The sequence below is a fragment of the Pogoniulus pusillus genome, unplaced genomic scaffold (genome assembly GCF_015220805.1).
Source record: "Pogoniulus pusillus isolate bPogPus1 unplaced genomic scaffold, bPogPus1.pri scaffold_177_arrow_ctg1, whole genome shotgun sequence".
Taxonomy (NCBI): domain Eukaryota; kingdom Metazoa; phylum Chordata; class Aves; order Piciformes; family Lybiidae; genus Pogoniulus; species Pogoniulus pusillus.
Window position 1 is genome coordinate 651 of NW_026974609.1, and position 18,545 is coordinate 19,195.

General features: G+C 66.0%; 1 protein-coding gene across 1 annotated transcript; it reads right to left on the reverse strand.

Annotated features, from left to right (window-relative positions):
* Positions 1-1,869: 1,869 nt before the first annotated feature.
* Positions 1,870-17,200, reverse strand: LOC135173983 (EH domain-containing protein 2-like). Its single transcript, XM_064141214.1, has 5 exons — positions 16,799-17,200; positions 11,483-11,580; positions 6,479-6,891; positions 3,682-3,846; positions 1,870-2,475 (listed from the first exon to the last, which is right to left on the reverse strand). Exons 1-5 carry the CDS (start codon positions 17,194-17,196, stop codon positions 1,903-1,905), a joined length of 1,647 nt encoding a protein of 548 aa, XP_063997284.1. The 5' UTR covers positions 17,197-17,200; the 3' UTR covers positions 1,870-1,902.
* Between the last annotated feature and the right edge of the window lie 1,345 nt (positions 17,201-18,545).

The following is an 18,545-nucleotide window of genomic DNA, read 5'->3' on the forward strand; positions in this document are numbered from 1 at the left end:
TTTGGGGGTGCCTGAGGCTGTTCTGGGGGTCCCTGCGCTGTGCTCTTTGGGGGGTGCCTGGGGAGGGTCCTTTTGGGGGTGCCTGAGGCTGCTTGGGGGGTGCCTGGGGTCGTTTTGGGGGGGGTCCCTGGGGTCGTTTGGGGGGGTCCCTGTGCTGTGCTCTTTGGGGGTGCCTGAGGCTGCTTTGGGGGGGGGTCCCTGGGGTCGTTTTGGGGGGGTCCCTGGGGTCGTTTGGGGGGTCCCTGTGCTGTGCTCTTTGGAGGGTCCCTGGGGTCGTTTTGGGGGGGTCCCTGGGGTCGTTTTGGGGGGGTCACTGGGGTCGTTTTGGGGGGGGTCCCTGTGCTGTGCTCTTTGGGGAGTGCCTGAGGCTGCTTTGGGGGTGCCTGGGGAGGGTCTTTTTGGGGGTGCTGAGGCTGCTTTGGGGGGTGCCTGGGGAGGGTCTTTTTGGGGGTGCCTGAGGCTGCTTTGGGAGTGCCTGGGGTCGTTTGGGGGGGGTCCCTGTGCTGTGCTCTTTGGGGGTGCCTGGGGTCGTTTTGGGGGGGTCCCTGGGGTCGTTTTGGGGGTCCCTGTGCTGTGCTCTTTGGGGGGTGCCTGGGGAGGGTCTTTTTGGGGGTGCCTGGGGTCGTTTTGGGGGGGTCCCTGGGGTCATTTGGGGGGTCCCTGTGCTGTGCTCTTTGGGGAGTGCCTGAGGCTGCTTTGGGGGTGCCTGGGGTCATTTTGGGGGGGTCCCTGGGGTCGTTTTGGGGGGGTCCCTGCGCTGTGCTCTTTGGAGGGTCCCTGGGGTCGTTTGGGGGGGTCCCTGTGCTGTGCTCTTTGGGGAATGCCTGAGGCTGCTTTGGGGGGTGCCTGGGGAGGGTCTTTTTGGGGGTGCCTGAGGCTGCTTTGGGGGGTGCCTGGGGAGGGTCTTTTTGGGGGTGCCTGAGGCTGCTTTGGGGGTGCCTGGGGTCGTTTTTGGGGGGGTCCCCGGGGTCGTTTTGGGGGGGTCCCTGCGCTGTGCTCTTTGGGGGGTGCCTGAGGCTGCTTTGGGGGGCGCCTGGGGAGGGTCTTTTTGGGGGTGCCTGAGGCTGCTTTGGGGGTGCCTGGGGTCGTTTTGGGGGGGGTCCCTGGGGTCGTTTGGGGGGGTCCCTGTGCTGTGCTCTTTGGGGGTGCCTGAGGCTGCTTTGGGGGGTGCCTGGGGAGGGTCTTTTTGGGGGTGCCTGAGGCTGCTTTGGGGGGGGTCCCTGGGGTCGTTTTGGGGGGGTCCCTGGGGTCGTTTGGGGGGTCCCTGTGCTGTGCTCTTTGGAGGGTCCCTGGGGTCGTTTTGGGGGGGTCACTGGGGTCGTTTTGGGGGGGGTCCCTGCGCTGTGCTCTTTGGGGGTGCCTGAGGCTGCTTTGGGGTGCGCCTGGGGAGGGTCTTTTTGGGGGTGCCTGAGGCTGCTTTGGGGGTGCCTGGGGTCGTTTTGGGGGGGTCCCTGCGCTGTGCTCTTTGGGGGGTGCCTGAGGCTGCTTTGGGGGGTGCCTGGGGAGGGTCTTTTTGGGGGTGCCTGAGGCTGCTTTGGGGGTGCCTGGGGTCGTTTTGGGGGGGTCCCTGCGCTGTGCTCTTTGGAGGGGTCCCTAGGGTCGTTTTGGGGGGGTCCCTGGGGTCGTTTTGGGGGGGGGTCCCTGCGCTGTGCTCTTTGGGGGCTGCCTGGGGAGGGTCTTTTTGGGGGTGCCTGAGGCTGCTTTGGGGGTGCCTGGGGTCGTTTTTGGGGGGGTGCCTGGGGTCGTTTTGGGGGGGGTCCCTGCGCTGTGCTCTTTGGGGGCTGCCTGGGGAGGGTCCTTTTGTGTGTGTGTGTGTGGGGAGGTGATGCCTGAGGAGGTTCTTTTGGGGCGGGGGTGGGTGGGAAGTTGCTCCTCCTCCCTCCTCCCTCCTCCTCCTCCTCCTCACTCGGCGGAGCCCTTGGGCCTCCTCTTGGAGGGCGGCACCAGGCGCGGGGGCAGGTCGGTGGGCAAGCCCCTGCCCTCCAGCTTGGCACCGATCAGGTGCCCTGCCAGGGCGAACTCTTCGGCGTCCAACATCCCATCCCCGTCCACGTCGCTGAGCTGCCAGATGCGGCCGAGCACGGAGCTGGGCAGGTTGCTGCTCACCATCCAGCCCTTGGCACGGCTGCCGCTCAGCTTCCCCCCCAGCGGTGCCAGCCCGTAGAAGATTTCGTCGTACTTAGCTTTGTCCTTCGTCACTGCCCACTCCTCCTCCTCCTCCTCCCCTTCCTCCGTCGCCGTCGCCGTCGCCGCCGCTTCGTCGTCGTCGTCTTCCCCCCCGAAAGGACCTTGGCGGCAACCCTCGAAGGCGCCGCCCTGGATGGTGCCGACGCCGCCCGGCGGTGCCTGCAGCTCCTCCTGGCGCAGCAGGGGCATGAGGGCGGCGATGCCAGCGCTCAGCAGCTCCTCCAGCGCCGCCAGCAGCCGAGGCTTCAGCACCGGGAAGCGGCGGAAGTCGTGCGCCAGGAGCTGCTCCTGCCCGGGGAGGAGAGGGGCAGGGGAGGCGGTTAGAGGCGGCGGGCACCGGCGGGCACCGGCGGGCACCGGCGGGCACCGGCGGGCACCCGCGGCGGGGGTCGGGGGCACGGCATGGTGGAGGGGACAGGGGATGTGGGGACATCAGGATGGGAATGAGAGCCTGGCAGAGGCACCGGGGTGGTGGGCAGGTGCTGGTGCCCCTCTGTGCCCAGGGCTCAGGGTGCCAGGATGAGGCTCAGGGTACTAAGATGAGGCTCAGCTGTCGGTGCCCCCTGCCCAGGGCTCAGGGTGCCAGGATGGGGCTCAGCTGCCGGTGCCCCCTGCCCAGGGTTCAGGGTGCCAGGATGGGGCTCAGGGTACCACGATGGGGCTCAGGGCACCAGGATGGGGCTCAGCTGCTGGTGCCCCCTGCCCAGGGCTCAGGGCACCAGGATGAGGCTCAGGGTACCAGGATGGGGCTCAGGATGCCAGGATGGGGCTCAGGGTGCCAGGACGGGGCTCAGGGCGCCAGGACGGGGCTCAGGGTACCAGGATGGGGCTCAGGGTGCCAGGACGGGGCTCAGAGCACCAGGATGGGGCTCAGGGTGCCAGGACGGGGCTCAGAGCACCAGGATGGGGCTCAGGGTGCCAGGATGAGGCTCAGGGTACTAAGATGAGGCTCAGCTGTCGGTGCCCCCTGCCCAGGGCTCAGGGTGCCAGGACGGAGCTCAGCTGCTGGTGCCCCCTGCCCGGGGCTCAGGGTACCAGGATGGGGCTCAGGGTGCCAGGACGGGGCTCAGAGCACCAGGATGGGGCTCAGGGTGCCAGGATGGGGCTCAGGGTACAAGGACGGGGCTCAGGGTACCAGGATGGGGCTCAGGGTGCCAGGACGGGGCTCAGAGCACCAGGATGGGGCTCAGGGTACCAAGATGAGGCTCAGCTGCTGGTGCCCCCTGCCCAGGGCTAGGGGTGCCAGGATGAGGCTCAGCTGCTGGTGCCCCCTGCCCAGGGCTCAGGGTACCAGGATGGGGCTCAGGGTGCCAGGATGGGGCTCAGGGCGCCAAGACGGGGCTCAGGGTGCCAGGATGAGGCTCAGGGTACCAGGACGGAGCTCAGCTGCCGGTGCCCCCTGCCCGGGGCTGAGCCGGGGGCAGCTCCGTGTGCCGAGGGTGGGCTCGGCTCGGCTGCTCCGGCGGCGCCCCCTGGCGGCCGCTGGGTGCCCACCTGCATGCGGGCGCAGTCGGGGAAGTCCCCCGGGGGGATGCGGTGCTGCAGCTGGATGCGGGCGAAGACGCGCGGCAGGCTGGCGATCAGCTGCTTCTTCTTGCTCTCCTTGCCGAACACGGAGGGCATCTCCTTGCGCAGGTGGTCCAGGATGTGTGCGTGCACCTGTGCCAGGGGGCACCGCCGCCTCAGCGGGCATCAGCGGGCACCGCCGCCTCAGCGGGCACCGCCGCCTCAGCGGGCATCAGCGGGCACCGCCGGGCACCGCCCGCGTCCCCAGCGCCCCTTCGCCAGCGCCGGCCCTCGGCCTCAGCCCACCCTCACCGCCTGCATCCCACCCTCATCCTCATCCCACCCTCACCGCCTTCAGCCCACCCTCATCCTCATCCCACCCTCCCCACCTCACCCTCACCGCCTTCATCCCACCCTCATCCTCATCCCACCCTCCCCACCTCACCCTCACCGCCTTCATCTCACCCTCACCGCCTTCATCCCACCCTCATCCTCATCCCACCCTCACCGTCCTCTGCCTATCCTCATCTTCATCCCACCTCCCCAGACCACCTTCATCATCAGCCCACCCTCGTCCTCATCCCACCCTCCCCGTCTCACCCTCACCACCTTCATCCCATCCTCACCACCTTCATCCCACCCTCACCACCTTCATCCCACCCTCCCCATCTTCATCCCACCCTCCCCATCCTCCTCCTGCCCTCCCCATCCCACCCTCACCATCCTCACCTCACCCTCCCTCATCTTTATCCCATCCCCATCCTCATCACCATCCTCAGCTTCCAAACCTGTCCCTGTCCCCCAGCTCCATCCCTGCCTTCATCCTGTCCTCAGCCCATCTTTGTCTTCATCCTCATCCCCATCCTGTCCTTGTCCTCATCTTCATCTCACTCCTGTCCTTGGCTTCATCCCCATTCCATCCTACTCCTCTCTCCTGTCCTCATTTTCCTCCCAGCCCATCTTCATCCCCATTTTCATCCCACTCCCATCCTCATCCCCTCCTCATCCTCTCCTCATCATCCTCCTCCCCCCATTCTCCTCCGCCCCTGTTCTCTTCATCTTCATCCCCTCATCCTCCTTCTCCTCCTGTCCTCATCTTCATCCCCTCCTCCTGTCCTCCTCCCCCCATTCTCCTCCTCCCCGTCCTCCTCATCTTCATCCCCTCCTCCTGTCCTCATCCCCTCCTCCTCCTCCTCCTCCTCCTCCTGTCCTCCTCATCTTCATCCCCTCCTCCTGTCCTCATCCCCTCCTCCTCCTCCTCCTCCCCCTGTCCTCATCTTCATCCCCTCCTCCTCCCCCTCCCGCCCCCTTCCCTCCCCTCCGGAAGCTCCACACAAAGCTCGGATGTGAGGAGGCCCCCCCGGGGTCCGCCCCCCCCCCGGGCCGTGGTGTCCCTTCCCTGCGGTGTCCCCCCCCCAATTCCGCCCATTCAGGGGCCCGGAAGCGGTGACGTCATCAGAGTGCCCCCGATGAGGACACCAGGGCCAGGATGGGGACACCCTGAGGCCACCTCGGCCGCGGGGACCTGCCCGGAGCTGGCACAGGGAGGGGCACCGGAGGTGAGGGAGACTCCTCCAGGCTGGGGCATGCGGGAGGAGGACCTCAGGGGATGCCAAAGCTTCCTGATGCCACCCCCCCGGGATGCCCACAGCCCCCCTGGGTGCCCTGCCCAGCCTCACTCTGCCCAGCCTCATCCTGACCAGCTGTGCCCAGCCCCACGCTACCCCTCCAGGCCCCCTTTGCCCATCCCTACCCACCTGTGCCAGAGCTCACCCTGCCCACCCATACCCTCCCTTTGCCCATCCCTACCCACCTGTGCCAGAGCTCACCCTGCCCACCCATACCCCCTTTGCCTAATCCATAGCCACCCGTGCCCGGCGCTTGCCCTGTGCCCATCCGCCCCTGCCATGCCCACCTGTGCCCGGGGGGGGCTCACCCTGCCCATCCATACCCCCTTTCCCCCACCCATACCCTCTCTCCCCCATCCGTACCTGCCCACCCCGTGGCTTGCCCCCTGCCCATCCACCCCACCGTGCCCCCCCCGTGCCCGGCGGTGCCTCCCTCGCCCCAGCCGTGCCCCCCCCGTGCCCGGCGGTGCCTCCCCCGCACCAGCCGTGCCCACCCCGTGCCCGGCGGTGCCCCCCCCGTGCCCGGCGGTGCCTCCCCCGCCCCAGCCGTGCCCCCCCCGTGCCCGGCGGTGCCTCCCCCGCCCCAGCCGTGTCCATCCCGTGCCCGGCGGTGCCTCCCCCGGTCCAGCCGCGCCCATCCCGTGCCCGGCGGTGCCCACCCCGTGCCCGGCAGTGCCTCCCTCGCCCCAGCCGTGCCCCTCCCGTGCCCGGCGGTGCCCACCCCGTGCCCGGCAGTGCCTCCCTCGCCCCAGCCGTGCCCACCCCGTGCCCGGCGGTGCCCCCCCCGTGCCCGGTGGTGCCTCCCTCGCCCCAGCCGTGCCCACCCCGTGCCCGGCGGTGCCCCCCCCGTGCCCGGCAGTGCCTCCCCCGCCCCAGCCGTACCCCACCCCGTGCCCGGCGATGCCTCCCCCGCCCCAGCCGTGCCCCCCCCGTGCCCGACGGTGCCCATCCCGTGCCCGACGGCGCCTCCCCCGCCCCAGCCGTGCCCACCCCGTGCCCGACGGTGCCCACCCCGTGCCCGGCAGTGCCTCCCCCGCCCCAGCCGTGCCTCCCCCGTGCCCGGCGGTGCCCACCCCGTGCCCAGCCGTGCCTCACCCGCCCCAGCCGTGCCCACCCCGTGCCCGGCGGTGCCCCCCCCGTGCCCGGCGATGCCTCACCCGCACCAGCCGCGCCCTCTTGACCAGGTCGTTGATGCGGCGCAGGGCGGCGTTGCGCGGCAGGCTCTGGATGTCGCGGAACAGGTCCTGCTCCTCCAGCTCGAACAGCCTCCGGTTGTCGGGCACCAGCAGCGGCTCGGCCCAGAAGGAGCCGATGAAGACCCTCAGCACCTCGGGGGTGTCGAAGGCTTTGCCCAGCGCCCACATCAGGGCTCCGTAGACCCTCATCAGCTGCTGAGTCTCCACCATGTCGGCTTTGTTGAGCACCACCCGCACCTTGTCCTCCTGCCCCCGCAGCGCCCGGATGGCCTCGGCCAGCTCCTCCGAGATCTCCAGCTTGTGGGCGTCGAACAGCAGCAGGATCAGGTCCACCCGCTCCGAGAACCAGCGCAGCACGGCCGGGAACTCATAGCCTGCGGGGAGGGGGGGGGGACCCCAAAACACGGCAGAGATCCTGAGGCACCCCGACAGGGACCCCAAAACATCCCAACCAGGACCCCTGAGCACAACCAGGACCCCTGAGCCCGGCAGCATCGCTCCGAGAACCAGCGCAGCACGGCCGGGAACTCATAGCCTGCGGGGGGGGGGGGGACACCCCAAAACACGGCACGGGTCCTGAGGCACCCCGACAGGGACCCCAAAACACAGCAGAGATCCTGAAACATCCTAACAGGGACCCCAAAACACCCCAACAGGGACCCCAAAACACGGCAGAGATCCTGAGTCATCCCGACAGGGACCCCTAAACAGAGCAAGGACCCTGAAACATCCCAACAGGGACCCCAAAACACCCCAACAGGGACCCCAAAACACAGCAGAGATCCTGAGTCACCCCAACAGGGACCCCAAAACATGGCACAGGTCCTGAGTCATCCCAACAGGGACCCCAAAACACGGCAGGGGTCCTGAGTCACCCCAACAGGGACCCCAAAACACAGCAGAGATCCTGAGGCACCCCGACAGGGACCCCAAAACATCCCAACAGGGACCCCAAAACACAGCAGAGATCCTGAGTCACCCCAACAGGGATCCCAAAACATCCCAACAGAGACCCCTGAGCACAACCAGGACCTTGAGCACAACCAGGACCCCGAGCACAGCCAGGACCCTTGAGTACAACCAGGACCCCTGAGCCCAGCAGCATCGCTCCGAGAACCAGCGCAGCACTGCCGGGAACTCATAGCCTGTGCGGGGGGGGACACCCCAAAACACGGCAGGGATCCTGAGGCACCCCGACAGGGACCCCAAAACATCCCAACCAGGACCCCTGAGCATCCCAACAGGGACCCCTGAGCCCAACCAGGACCCCTGAGCCCCAGGGACCCCAAAACATCCCAACAGAGACCCCAAAACATCCCAACAGAGACCCCAAAACATCCCAGCAGGGACCCCAAAACACGGCACAGGTCCTGAGTCACCCCGACAGGGACCCCTGAGCACAACCAGGACCCCTGAGTACAACCAGGACCCTTGAGCACAACCAGGACCCCTGAGCACAACCAGGACCCCGAGCACAACCAGGACCCCGAGCACAACCAGGACCCTTGAGCACAACCAGGACCCCTGAGCACAACCAGGACCCCTGAGCACAACCAGGGACCCTTGAGCACAACCAGGACCCCTGAGCACAACCAGGACCCCGAGCACAACCAGGACCCCTGAGCACAACCAGGACCCTTGAGCACAACCAGGACCCCGAGCACAACCAGGACCCCTGAGCACAACCAGGACCCCTGAGCACAACCAGGACCCCGAGCACAACCAGGGACCCCTGAGCACAACCAGGACCCCGAGCACAACCAGGACCCCTGAGCACAACCAGGGACCCCTGAGTACAACCAGGACCCTTGAGCACAACCAGGACCCTTGAGCACAACCAGGACCCCTGAGCACAACCAGGACCCCGAGCACAACCAGGACCCCTGAGCACAACCAGGACCCCGAGCACAACCAGGACCCTTGAGCACAACCAGGGACCCCTGAGCACAACCAGGACCCCTGAGCACAACCAGGACCCCGAGCACAACCAGGACCCTTGAGCACAACCAGGACCCTGAGCACAACCAGGACCCCTGAGCACAACCAGGGACCCCTGAGCACAACCAGGACCCCTGAGCACAACCAGGGACCCCTGAGCACAACCAGGACCCCGAGCACAACCAGGACCCCTGAGCACAACCAGGACCCTTGAGCACAACCAGGACCCCGAGCACAACCAGGACCCCTGAGCACAACCAGGACCCCTGAGCCTGGCAGCATCGCTCCGAGAACCAGCGCAGCACTGCCGGGAACTCATAGCCTGTGCGGGGGGGACCCCAAAACATCCCAACAGGGACCCCTGAGCCCAACCAGGACCCCTGAGCACAACCAGGACCCCGAGCACAACCAGGACCCCTGAGCACAACCAGGACCCCCGAGCACAACCAGGACCCCGAGCACAACCAGGACCCCTGATCACAACCAGGACCCCGAGCACAACCAGGACCCCTGAGCACAACCAGAACCCTTGAGCACAACCAGGACCCCTGAGCACAACCAGAACCCTTGAGCACAACCAGGACCCCGAGCACAACCAGGACCCCTGAGCACAACCAGAACCCTTGAGCACAACCAGGACCCCTGAGCACAACCAGGACCCCGAGCACAACCAGGACCCCTGAGCACAACCAGAACCCTTGAGCACAACCAGGACCCCTGAGCACAACCAGAACCCTTGAGCACAACCAGGACCCCGAGCACAACCAGGACCCCTGAGCACAACCAGGACCCCGAGCACAACCAGGACCCCTGAGCACAACCAGGACCCCCGAGCACAACCAGGACCCCGAGCACAACCAGGACCCCTGATCACAACCAGGACCCCGAGCACAACCAGGACCCCTGAGCACAACCAGAACCCTTGAGCACAACCAGGACCCCTGAGCACAACCAGAACCCTTGAGCACAACCAGGACCCCTGAGCACAACCAGAACCCCTGAGCACAACCAGGACCCTTGAGCACAACCAGGACCCCGAGCACAACCAGGACCCCTGAGCACAACCAGAACCCTTGAGCACAACCAGGACCCCTGAGCACAACCAGGACCCCTGAGCCCGGCAGCATCGCTCCGAGAACCAGCACAGCACTGCCGGGAACTCATAGCCTGTGCGGGGGGGACCCCAAAACATCCCAACAGGGACCCCAAAACACGGCAGGGATCCTGAGTCACCCCAACAGGGACCCCCAAACCTCCCAGCAGGGACCCCAAAACCCAGCAGGGACCCCAAACCAAACCCAGCAGGGACTCCTTTCCCTGCCAGGACCACCCCAAACCTAACCTGAACCCCAAAGTCCAACTCTAAGCCTCCAACCTAAACCCCAAAACCCTGCCAGGACCCCCAAACGCCACCTTGGCACCACCTGCACCCTGTCAGGACCCCCAATGCCAGCTTGGCACCACCTGCACTCTGCCAGGACCCCAAAACGCCACCTTGGCACCACCTGCACCCAGCCAGGACCCCCCAAATGCCACCTTGGCACCACCTGCACCCTGCCAGGACCCCCAAACGCCACCTTGGCACCACCTACACTCTGCCAGGACCCCCTAAATGCCACCTTGGCACCCCCTGCACCCTGCCAGGACCCCCCCAAACGCCACCTTGGCACCACCTGCACCCTGCCAGGACCCCCCAAATGCCACCTTGGCACCACCTGCACCCTGTCAGGACCCCCAAACGCCACCTTGGCACCACCTACACCCTGCCAGGACCTCCAAACGCCACCTTGGCACCACCTTCATCCTACCAGGACCCCCCAAACGCCACCTTGGCACCACCTGCACCCTGCCAGGACCCCCAAACGCCACCTTGGCACCACCTGCACCCTGCCAGGACCCCCAAACGCCACCCCTGGCACCACCTGCACCCTGTCAGGACCCCCAAACGCCACCTTGGCACCACCTGCACCCTGCCAGGACCCCCAAACGCCACCTTGGCACCACCTGCACCCTGTCAGGACCCCCAAACGCCACCTTGGCACCACCTACACCCTGCCAGGACCCCCCAAACGCCACCTTGGCACCACCTGCACCCTGCCAGGACCCCCAAACGCCACCTTGGCACCACCTGCACCCTGTCAGGACCCCCTAAATGCCACCTTGGCACCACCTGCATCCTACCAGGACCCCCCCAAACGCCACCTTGGCACCACCTGCACCCTGCCAGGACCCCAATTCCCTTCCCCCTCTCTTTCCATGAGCCCCCAGCCCCCCCCCAGCCCCCCCCAGGTGCCAGCTGGTGCCAGGAGCCTCCCTTGGCAGCAGCCTCAGCTTTGGGGTGGGGAAGGAAAAGAGGAGGGGGGGGGCTGGGGGGGAGGGGGGGGGGGCAGCGACCCCCAAAAACGGGGGGGGGGGGGGGGGGGGAATGTTGAGAGGGGGTTTGGGGGGGGGGTTCATTTGGGGGTGTCCCCTTGGGAGGGTTAATTTGGGGGGCAACTCCCCCCCGTGTGTGTGTCCCCCCCCCCAGCTGAGGAGATTGGGGGGGGGACGGACACAGATTTGGGGTGAGACTTGGGGGGGGGGAGGGTGGAAATTTGGGGGGGGGGAGGTTGGGATTGCCGTGGGGGGGTAAATTTTGGGGTACCCCCTGGGGGGTGGTAATTTGGGGGTGCCCCTGACAGGGGGGATGGGATCTGGGGGGGGGGGGCAGCTTTTGGGGTGAGGTTTGGGGGGTTTTGGGGGGGGGCATTTTTGAGCGGGGGGGGTTAAATTGGGGGTACCCCTGGGGGGGGTAAATTGGGGGTACCCCCTGGGGGGTGGTAATTTGGGGGTACCCCCTGGGGGGTGGTAATTTGGGGGTGCCCCTCACAGAGGGGAAGGGATCTGGGGGGGCAGGGGCAGCTTTTGGGGTGAGGTTTGGGGGGGTTTTGGGGGGGGGTATTTTTGAGCGGGGGGGGGGTGGGTTGCCCGGGAAGGGGGTGGGGGGTCGGGGGGGTAGTTTTGGGGGTGCCCCCCCCGGCTCTGTACCCCTGGAGACTCTGTGCTTGGCCCCTGCCAGGATGCCAGGGGTGTCGATGATGCTGATGCTCTCCAGGACCTGGTTGGGCAGAGTGGCACAGACCAACCTGGGGGGGGGGGCACAGGGCACCGTTAGTGACCCCCCCCCGGACACCCCAAAATGCCTCAGACCTTCTCCTACCCATCCCCCCCCCCCCCCCCCCCCCCCACCAATGACACCCCCAGACCCCTTAAACCCCCTCCCCAGACCCTCCCTCCAACAACCCCCACCTTGTGCCCCCCCCCGGCACAAATTAACTCCCCCCCCCCACCCCCCCCAATTCGATCCCCCCCCCCCAGACCCCTTTTGAACCCCCCCGAACAAATTTAACCCCCAGCAGACCCCATTCGACCCCCCCCAGACCCCAATTTTAACCCCTCCAGGCCCAAATTCGACCCCCCCAGACCCAAATTCGACCCCCCCAGACCCCAATTCAACCCCCCCAGGCCCAAATTCGACCCCCCCAGACCCAAATTCGACCCCCCCAGGCCCAAATTCGACCCCCCCAGACCCTAATTCAACCCCCCCCGACCTCATTCGACCCCCCCCCCATTTCGACCCCCCCCGACCTCATTGGACCCCCCCCCCCCCCCATTTCGACCCCCCCCCGACCTCATTCAACCCCCCCCATTTCGACCCCCCCCGACCTCATTCAACCCCCCCCAGACCCCAATTCAACCCCTCCGAGGCTCAAATTCGACCCCCCCCGGACCCCAATTCGACCCCCCCCAGACCCAATTCCCCCCAGTCCCAAATTCAACCCCCCCCGGCCCCATTTAACCCCCCCCAGACCCCAATTCTCCCCCCCCCAGACCCTTATTCAACCCCCCCAGACCCCATTCCGACCCCCCCCAGACCCAATTCCCCCCAGTCCCAAATTCAACCCCCCCCGACCCCAATTTAACCCCCCCCAGACTCCAATTCTCCCCCCCCCGACCCCAATTTAACCCCCCCGACCCCATTCCGACCCCCCCCAGACCCAAATTCAACCCCCCCCCGGCCCCATTTAACCCCCCCCAGACCCAAACTCTCCCCCCCGACCCCAATTTAACCCCCCCAGACCCCATTCCGACCCCCCCAGACCCAAACTCTCCCCCCCGACCCCAATTTAACCCCCCCCGACCCCATTCCGACCCCCCCAGACCCAAATTCAACCCCCCCCCGACCCTCCTTATCCCCCCCCTCCACAACCCCCCCTCTTCCCTTTAGCCCCCTCCCCCCAACCCCCCCCAAATAAACCCAACCCCCCCCCAGACCCTCCTTGCCCCCCCTCCAGGACCTCCCCACACCCCTTTAGACCCCCCCTGAACCCCCCCTAAACCCCACTGACCCCCCCCCCGAACCCCCCCTAAACCCCACTGACCTCCCCCCCAAGACCCCCTCCCTCCTGGAGCCAATTTACCCCCCCCAGAGGGTTTCTTTCTGCCCCCCCCGGGAGACCCCAAAATTCTGCCCCCCCCGCCCCCCCCCCCCCCCCCAAAAATACCCCCCCTCGGGGCTGCTCTTAATCCCGGGGGGGGGGGTCCCAGTGAGGTCTGGGGGGGGGTCCCGGGGGTGTCTTTTAGCTCGGGGGGGGTCCCGGGGGTGTCTTTTAGCTCGGGGGGGTCCTCAGTGTGGTCTGGGGGGGGCTCCGGGGGGGTTCTTAATCCCGGGGGGGGTCCCAATGAGGACTGGGGGGGTCCTAAGGGGGTCTGGGGGGGGCGTCCGAGGGTGTTTTTAATCCCGGGGGGGTCTTTTATACCAGGGGGGGGGTCTCAGTGTGGTCCGGGGGGGGCTCCGGGGGGGTTCTTAATCCCGGGGGGGGTCCCAATGAGGACTGGGGGGGTCTTAAGGGGGTCTGGGGGGGGCGTCCGAGGGTGTTTTTAATCCCGGGGGGGTCTTTTATACCAGGGGGGGGGTCTCAGTGTGGTCCGGGGGGGGCTCCGGGGGGGTTCTTAATCCCGGGGGGGGTCCCAATGAGGACTGGGGGGGTCTTAAGGGGGTCTGGGGGGGGCGTCCGAGGGTGTTTTTAATCCCGGGGGGGTCTTTTATACCAGGGGGGGGGTCTCAGTGTGGTCTGGGGGGGGCTCCGGGGGGGGTCTTAATCCCGGGGGGGTTCCCAATGAGGTCTGGGGGGGTCCTAAGGGGGTCTGGGGGGGGCGTCCGAGGGTGTTTTTAATCCTGGGGGGGTCTTTTATACCGAGGGGGGGTCTCAGTGTGGTCCGGGGGGGGCTCCGGGGGGGTTCTTAATCCCGGGGGGGGTCCCAGGGATGTCTTTTATACCGAGGGGGGGGTCTCAGTGTGGTCCGGGGGGGCTCCGGGGGATGCTCTTAATCCCGGGGGGGATCCTAATGAGGTCTGGGGGGGTCCTAAGGGGGTCTGGGGGGGTCCCGGGGGTGTCTTTTATACCGGGGGGGGGGTCCCAGTGGTGTCTGGGGGGGTCCTAAAGGTATCCGGGGGGGTCCCAAGAGTGTCTTTAATGCCTGGGGGGGTCCCAGTGGTGTCTGGAGGGGTCCTAAGGGGGCCCCGGGGGGGGCGTCCGGGGGTGTTTTAACCCCGGGGGGGTTCCCATGGTGGTCTGGGGGGGCCTGGGTGTGCCCCGTGGGTGTTTTCCGCCCCCCCCCCCCAGCCCGGGGGGAGTGCCCAGGGCGGTGCCAGGCCCTGACTGTTTCTTTCCAAGGCGGCCCCAGGGCGGGGGGGGGCCCCGCGGGGGGGTCACATTCCTGAGCTCTGCCTCAGCAACCAACCCCCCCCCCCCCCCCCCCTGCCACGGGCACCCCTGGCATGGGAACCAACTCCTCCTGCCCCTCCCCCCCCCCCAAAATCACACTGCGGGGGGGGGGAGGACCCCAAATGTGGGACCCCCACCCTGGGCACTGCCCCTGGGTACTCCCCAACCCCCCCCCGGCAAAGGGATTGAGGGTGCCAGGGGGGTGCCGGGGGGGTGCCAGGGGGGGTCCCTGGGGTGGGTTTTAGGTGCCCGGGGGGGTCCCTGGGGTGGGGTTTGGGTGCCAGGGGGGGTCCCTGGGGTGGGGTCTGGGTGCCCGGGGGGGTCCCTAGGGTGGGTTCTGGGTGCCTGGGGGGGTCTCTGGGGTGTCTGAGGTGCCAGGGGGGGTCCCTGGGGTGGGTTCTGGGTGCCCGGGGGGGTCCCTGGGGTGGGTTCTGGGTGCCAGGGGGGTCCCTGGGGTGGGGTTTGGGTGCCAGGGGGGGTCTCTGGGGTGTCTGAGGTGCCCGGGGGGGTCCCTGGGGTGGGTTCTGGGTGCCAGGGGGGTCCCTGGGGTGGGGTTTGGGTGCCAGGGGGGGTCCCTGGGGTGGGGTTTGGGTGCCAGGGGGGTGCCGAGGGGGTGCCAGGGGGGGGTCCCTGGGGTGTCTGAGGTGCCGGGGGGGGGTCCCTGGGGTGGGTTCTGGGTGCCAGGGGGGGTCCCTGGGGTGTCTGAGGTGCCAGGGGGGGTCCCGAGTGCCAGAGTGGGGGTTGGGGGGTGCCAGGAGGTCATTTTGGGTGCCAGGGGGGGCAGGTTTGGGTGCCAAGGGAGTGCCCTGGGGGTGGTTTTGGAGCCAGGGTGACATTTGTGGGGTGCCAGGGGCTGATTCTGGGGTCCCAGGGTGGCCCTTGGGGGGGTCTCCAAGGACTTCCACCTCCCAGGGGCTGCCTTTGGGGTCCCAGGGTGGCACTTTTGGGGGTCTCCAAGGACCTGAAGCTCACTTTGGGGTCCCAGGGTGGCACTTTTGGGGGTCTCCAAGGACTTTGCCCTCCCAGGGTCTGACTTTGGGGGTCCGGGGGCAGCCCTTGGGGGGGTCTCCAAGGACCTGAAGCTCACTTTGGGGTCCCAGGGTGGCACTTTTGGGGGTCTCCAAGGACTCTCAGCCCCCAGGGTGGCACTTTTGGGGGTCTCCAAGGACTTCTATCTCCCAGAAGCTCACTTTGGGGTCCCAGGGGCTCACTTTGAGGTCCCAGGGTGGCACTTTTGGGGGTCTCCAAGGACTCTTAGTTCCCAGGGGCTCACTTTGGGGTCCCAGGGTGGCACTTTTGGGGGTCTCCAAGGACTTCTATCTCCCAGGGGCTGCTTTGGGGGTCCGGGGGCAGCCCTTGGGGGGGGTCTCCAAGGACTTTTATCTCCCAGAAGCTCACTCTGGGGTCCCAGGGGCTCACTTTGGGGTCCCAGGGTGGCACTTTTGGGGGTCTCCAAGGGCTCTCAGCCCCCAGGGTGGCACTTTTGGGGGTCTCCAAGGACTTCTATCTCCCAGAAGCTCACTTTGGGGTCCCAGGGTGGCACTTTTAGGGGTCTCCAAGGACTTCTATCTCCCAGAAGCTCACTCTGGGGTCCCAGGGGCTCACTTTGGGGGTCCGGGGGCAGCCCTTGGGGGGTCTCCAAGGACTCTTAGTTCCCAGGGGCTCACTTTGGGGTCCCAGGGGCTCACTTTGGGGTCCCAGGGTGGCACTTTTGGGGGTCTCCAAGGGCTCTCAGCCCCCAGGGTGGCACTTTTGGGGGTCTCCCAGGACTTTCACCTCCCAGGGGCTCACTTTGGGGTCCCAGGGTGGCACTTTTGGGGGTCTCCAAGGACTTTCACCTCCCAGGGGCTGCCTTTGGGGTCCCAGGGTGCCACTCCTGGGGGTCTCCAAGGACTTCTATCTCCCAGAAGCTCACTTTGGGGTCCCAGGGGCTCACTTTGGGGTCCCAGCGTGGCACTTTTGGGGGTCTCCAAGGACTTCTATCTCCCAGGGGCTGCCTTTGGGGTCCCAGAAGCTCACTTTGGGGTCCCAGAGCAGCCCTTGGGGGGGGTCTCCAAGGACTTTTAGGTCCCAGGGGCTCACTTTGGGGTCCGGGGGCAGCCCTTTGGGGGTCTCCAAGGACTTCTATCTCCCAGAAGCTCACTTTGGGGTCCGGGGGCAGCCCTTTGGGGGTCTCCAAGGACTTCTATCTCCCAGGGGCTGCTTTGGGGGTCCGGGGGCAGCCCTTGGGGGGGGTCTCCAAGGACTTTTATCTCCCAGAAGCTCACTCTGGGGTCCCAGGGGCTCACTTTGGGGTCCCAGGGTGGCACTTTTGGGGGTCTCCAAGGGCTCTCAGCCCCCAGGGTGGCACTTTTGGGGGTCTCCAAGGACTTCTATCTCCCAGAAGCTCACTTTGGGGTCCCAGGGGCTCACTTTGGGGTCCCAGAGCAGCCCTTGGGGGGGGTCTCCAAGGACTTCTATCTCCCAGAAGCTCACTTTGGGCTCCCAGTGCATCCCTTGGGGGGTCTCCCCGGGGGTCAGCCGGGCGTGTACCACCCCTCCCCCACCCCCCCCTCCCCCCCTCTCCCCCCCGCACCTGTTGAGGAAGGCGGTGCCGAAGGGGTCGAGCTTGCGGAAGGGCTTCTCGGGGTCCACCACCAGGGCGTTGCCGGGGGTGATGGCCACCTCGGGGCCGTGCATGATGGCCACGAAGCGGTCGGTGGTGGGCTCGGGCCCCACCCTGCTGCCGGGCACGTCCTGCTCCAGCAGGTAGCGGATGAAGGAGGTCTTGCCCGTGGAGCACTGCCCCAGCACCAGCACCGTGGGCTTGCCCTCGAAGTCGGCGTCCTCCAGCGGGGCCGAATGGAACTCGTGGAAGCGATAGAGGCGCTCCAGGGGCAGCAGCCGCCGCCGGTACAGCTCCTTCAGCCCTTCCCGCACCGTCCGCACGGCCCCGGGGCTGCGCTTCGGCTGCCCCCGCAGCCAGCTGAACATCCTGGGGGGGCGATGCGGGGAGACCCCCGACGGGGAGGGACACAGAGAGGCAGGCGAGGAGCGAGGAGAGGCTCAGAGGGAGGCTGCGGCCATGGGGGGGGAGAGCCCCGGATGGGTCTGGGGGGGGCTGGGGGGGCAGGGGAAAGCGATGGGAGAGGTGGGGGGGGGGGGGGAAAGGAGGGGGGCAGCCCCCAAAAGGAGGCTTTGGCTACTCAGAAAGGGGTTGGGGTGACCCAAAAAGGGCTTTTTGTGACCCAGAAAGGGGTTTGGGGGACCCAAAAAGGGGTTTGGGGGACCCAAAAAGGGCTTTGGGTGACCCTAAAAGGGCTTTTTATGACCCAAAAAGGGGTTTGGGGGACCCAAAAAGGGCTTTTTGTGACCCAAAAAGGGGTTTGGGGGACCCCAAAATGGCTTTTTATGACCCAAAAAGGGGTTTGGGTGACCCAAAAAGGGGTTTGGGGGACCCAAAAAGGGCTTTTTGTGACCCAGAAAGGGGTTTGGGTGACCCAAAAAGGGCTTTTTGTGAGCCAAAAAGGGGTTGGGGTGACCCAAAAAGGGGTTGGGGTGACCCTAAAAGGGCTTTTAATGACCCAAAAAGGGCTTTTTATGACCCAAAAAGGGGTTTGGGTGACCCAAAAAGGGCTTTTTGTGACCCTAAAAGGGCTTTTAATGACCCTAAAAGGGCTTTTAATGACCCAAAAAGGGCTTTTTGTGACCCAAAAAGGGGTTTGGGTGACCCAAAAAGGGCTTTGGAGGACCCAAAAAGAGCTTTTTATGACCCAAAAAGGGGTTTGGGTGACCCAAAAAGGGCTTGGGGTGACCCAGAAAGGGGTTTGGGTGACCCAAAAAGAGCTTTTTATGACCCAAAAAGAGCTTTGGGTGACCCCAAAAGGGCTTTTTATGACCCAAAAAGGGCTTTTTATGACCCAAAATTGGCTTTTTGCCACCCAAAATTGGCTTTCTTCCAGCCAAAAAAGGGCTTTTTATGACCCAAAAAGGCTTCTAGGAGCCTAAAAAGTCTCTTTTGACCCAAAAAGGGCTTGGGGTGACCCAAAAAGAGCTTTTTATGACCCAAAAAGGGCTTTTTGTGACCCAAAAAGGGCTTTGGGTGACCCCAAAAAGGGCTCTTTATGACCCCAAAAAGAGCTTTTTATGACCCCAAAAAGAGCTTTCTTCGAGCCCAAAAAGGGCTTTTTGCCCCCAAAAAGGGCTTTGACCCCAAAAAGAGCTTTTTGCCCCCCAAAAAGGGCTCTTTGACCCCAAAAAAGGGCTTTTTGACCCCAAAAAAGGGCTCTCTTTGCCCCTCAAATGTGCTGCTTTAACCCCCAAAAGAGCTTTTCCAGCCCCCA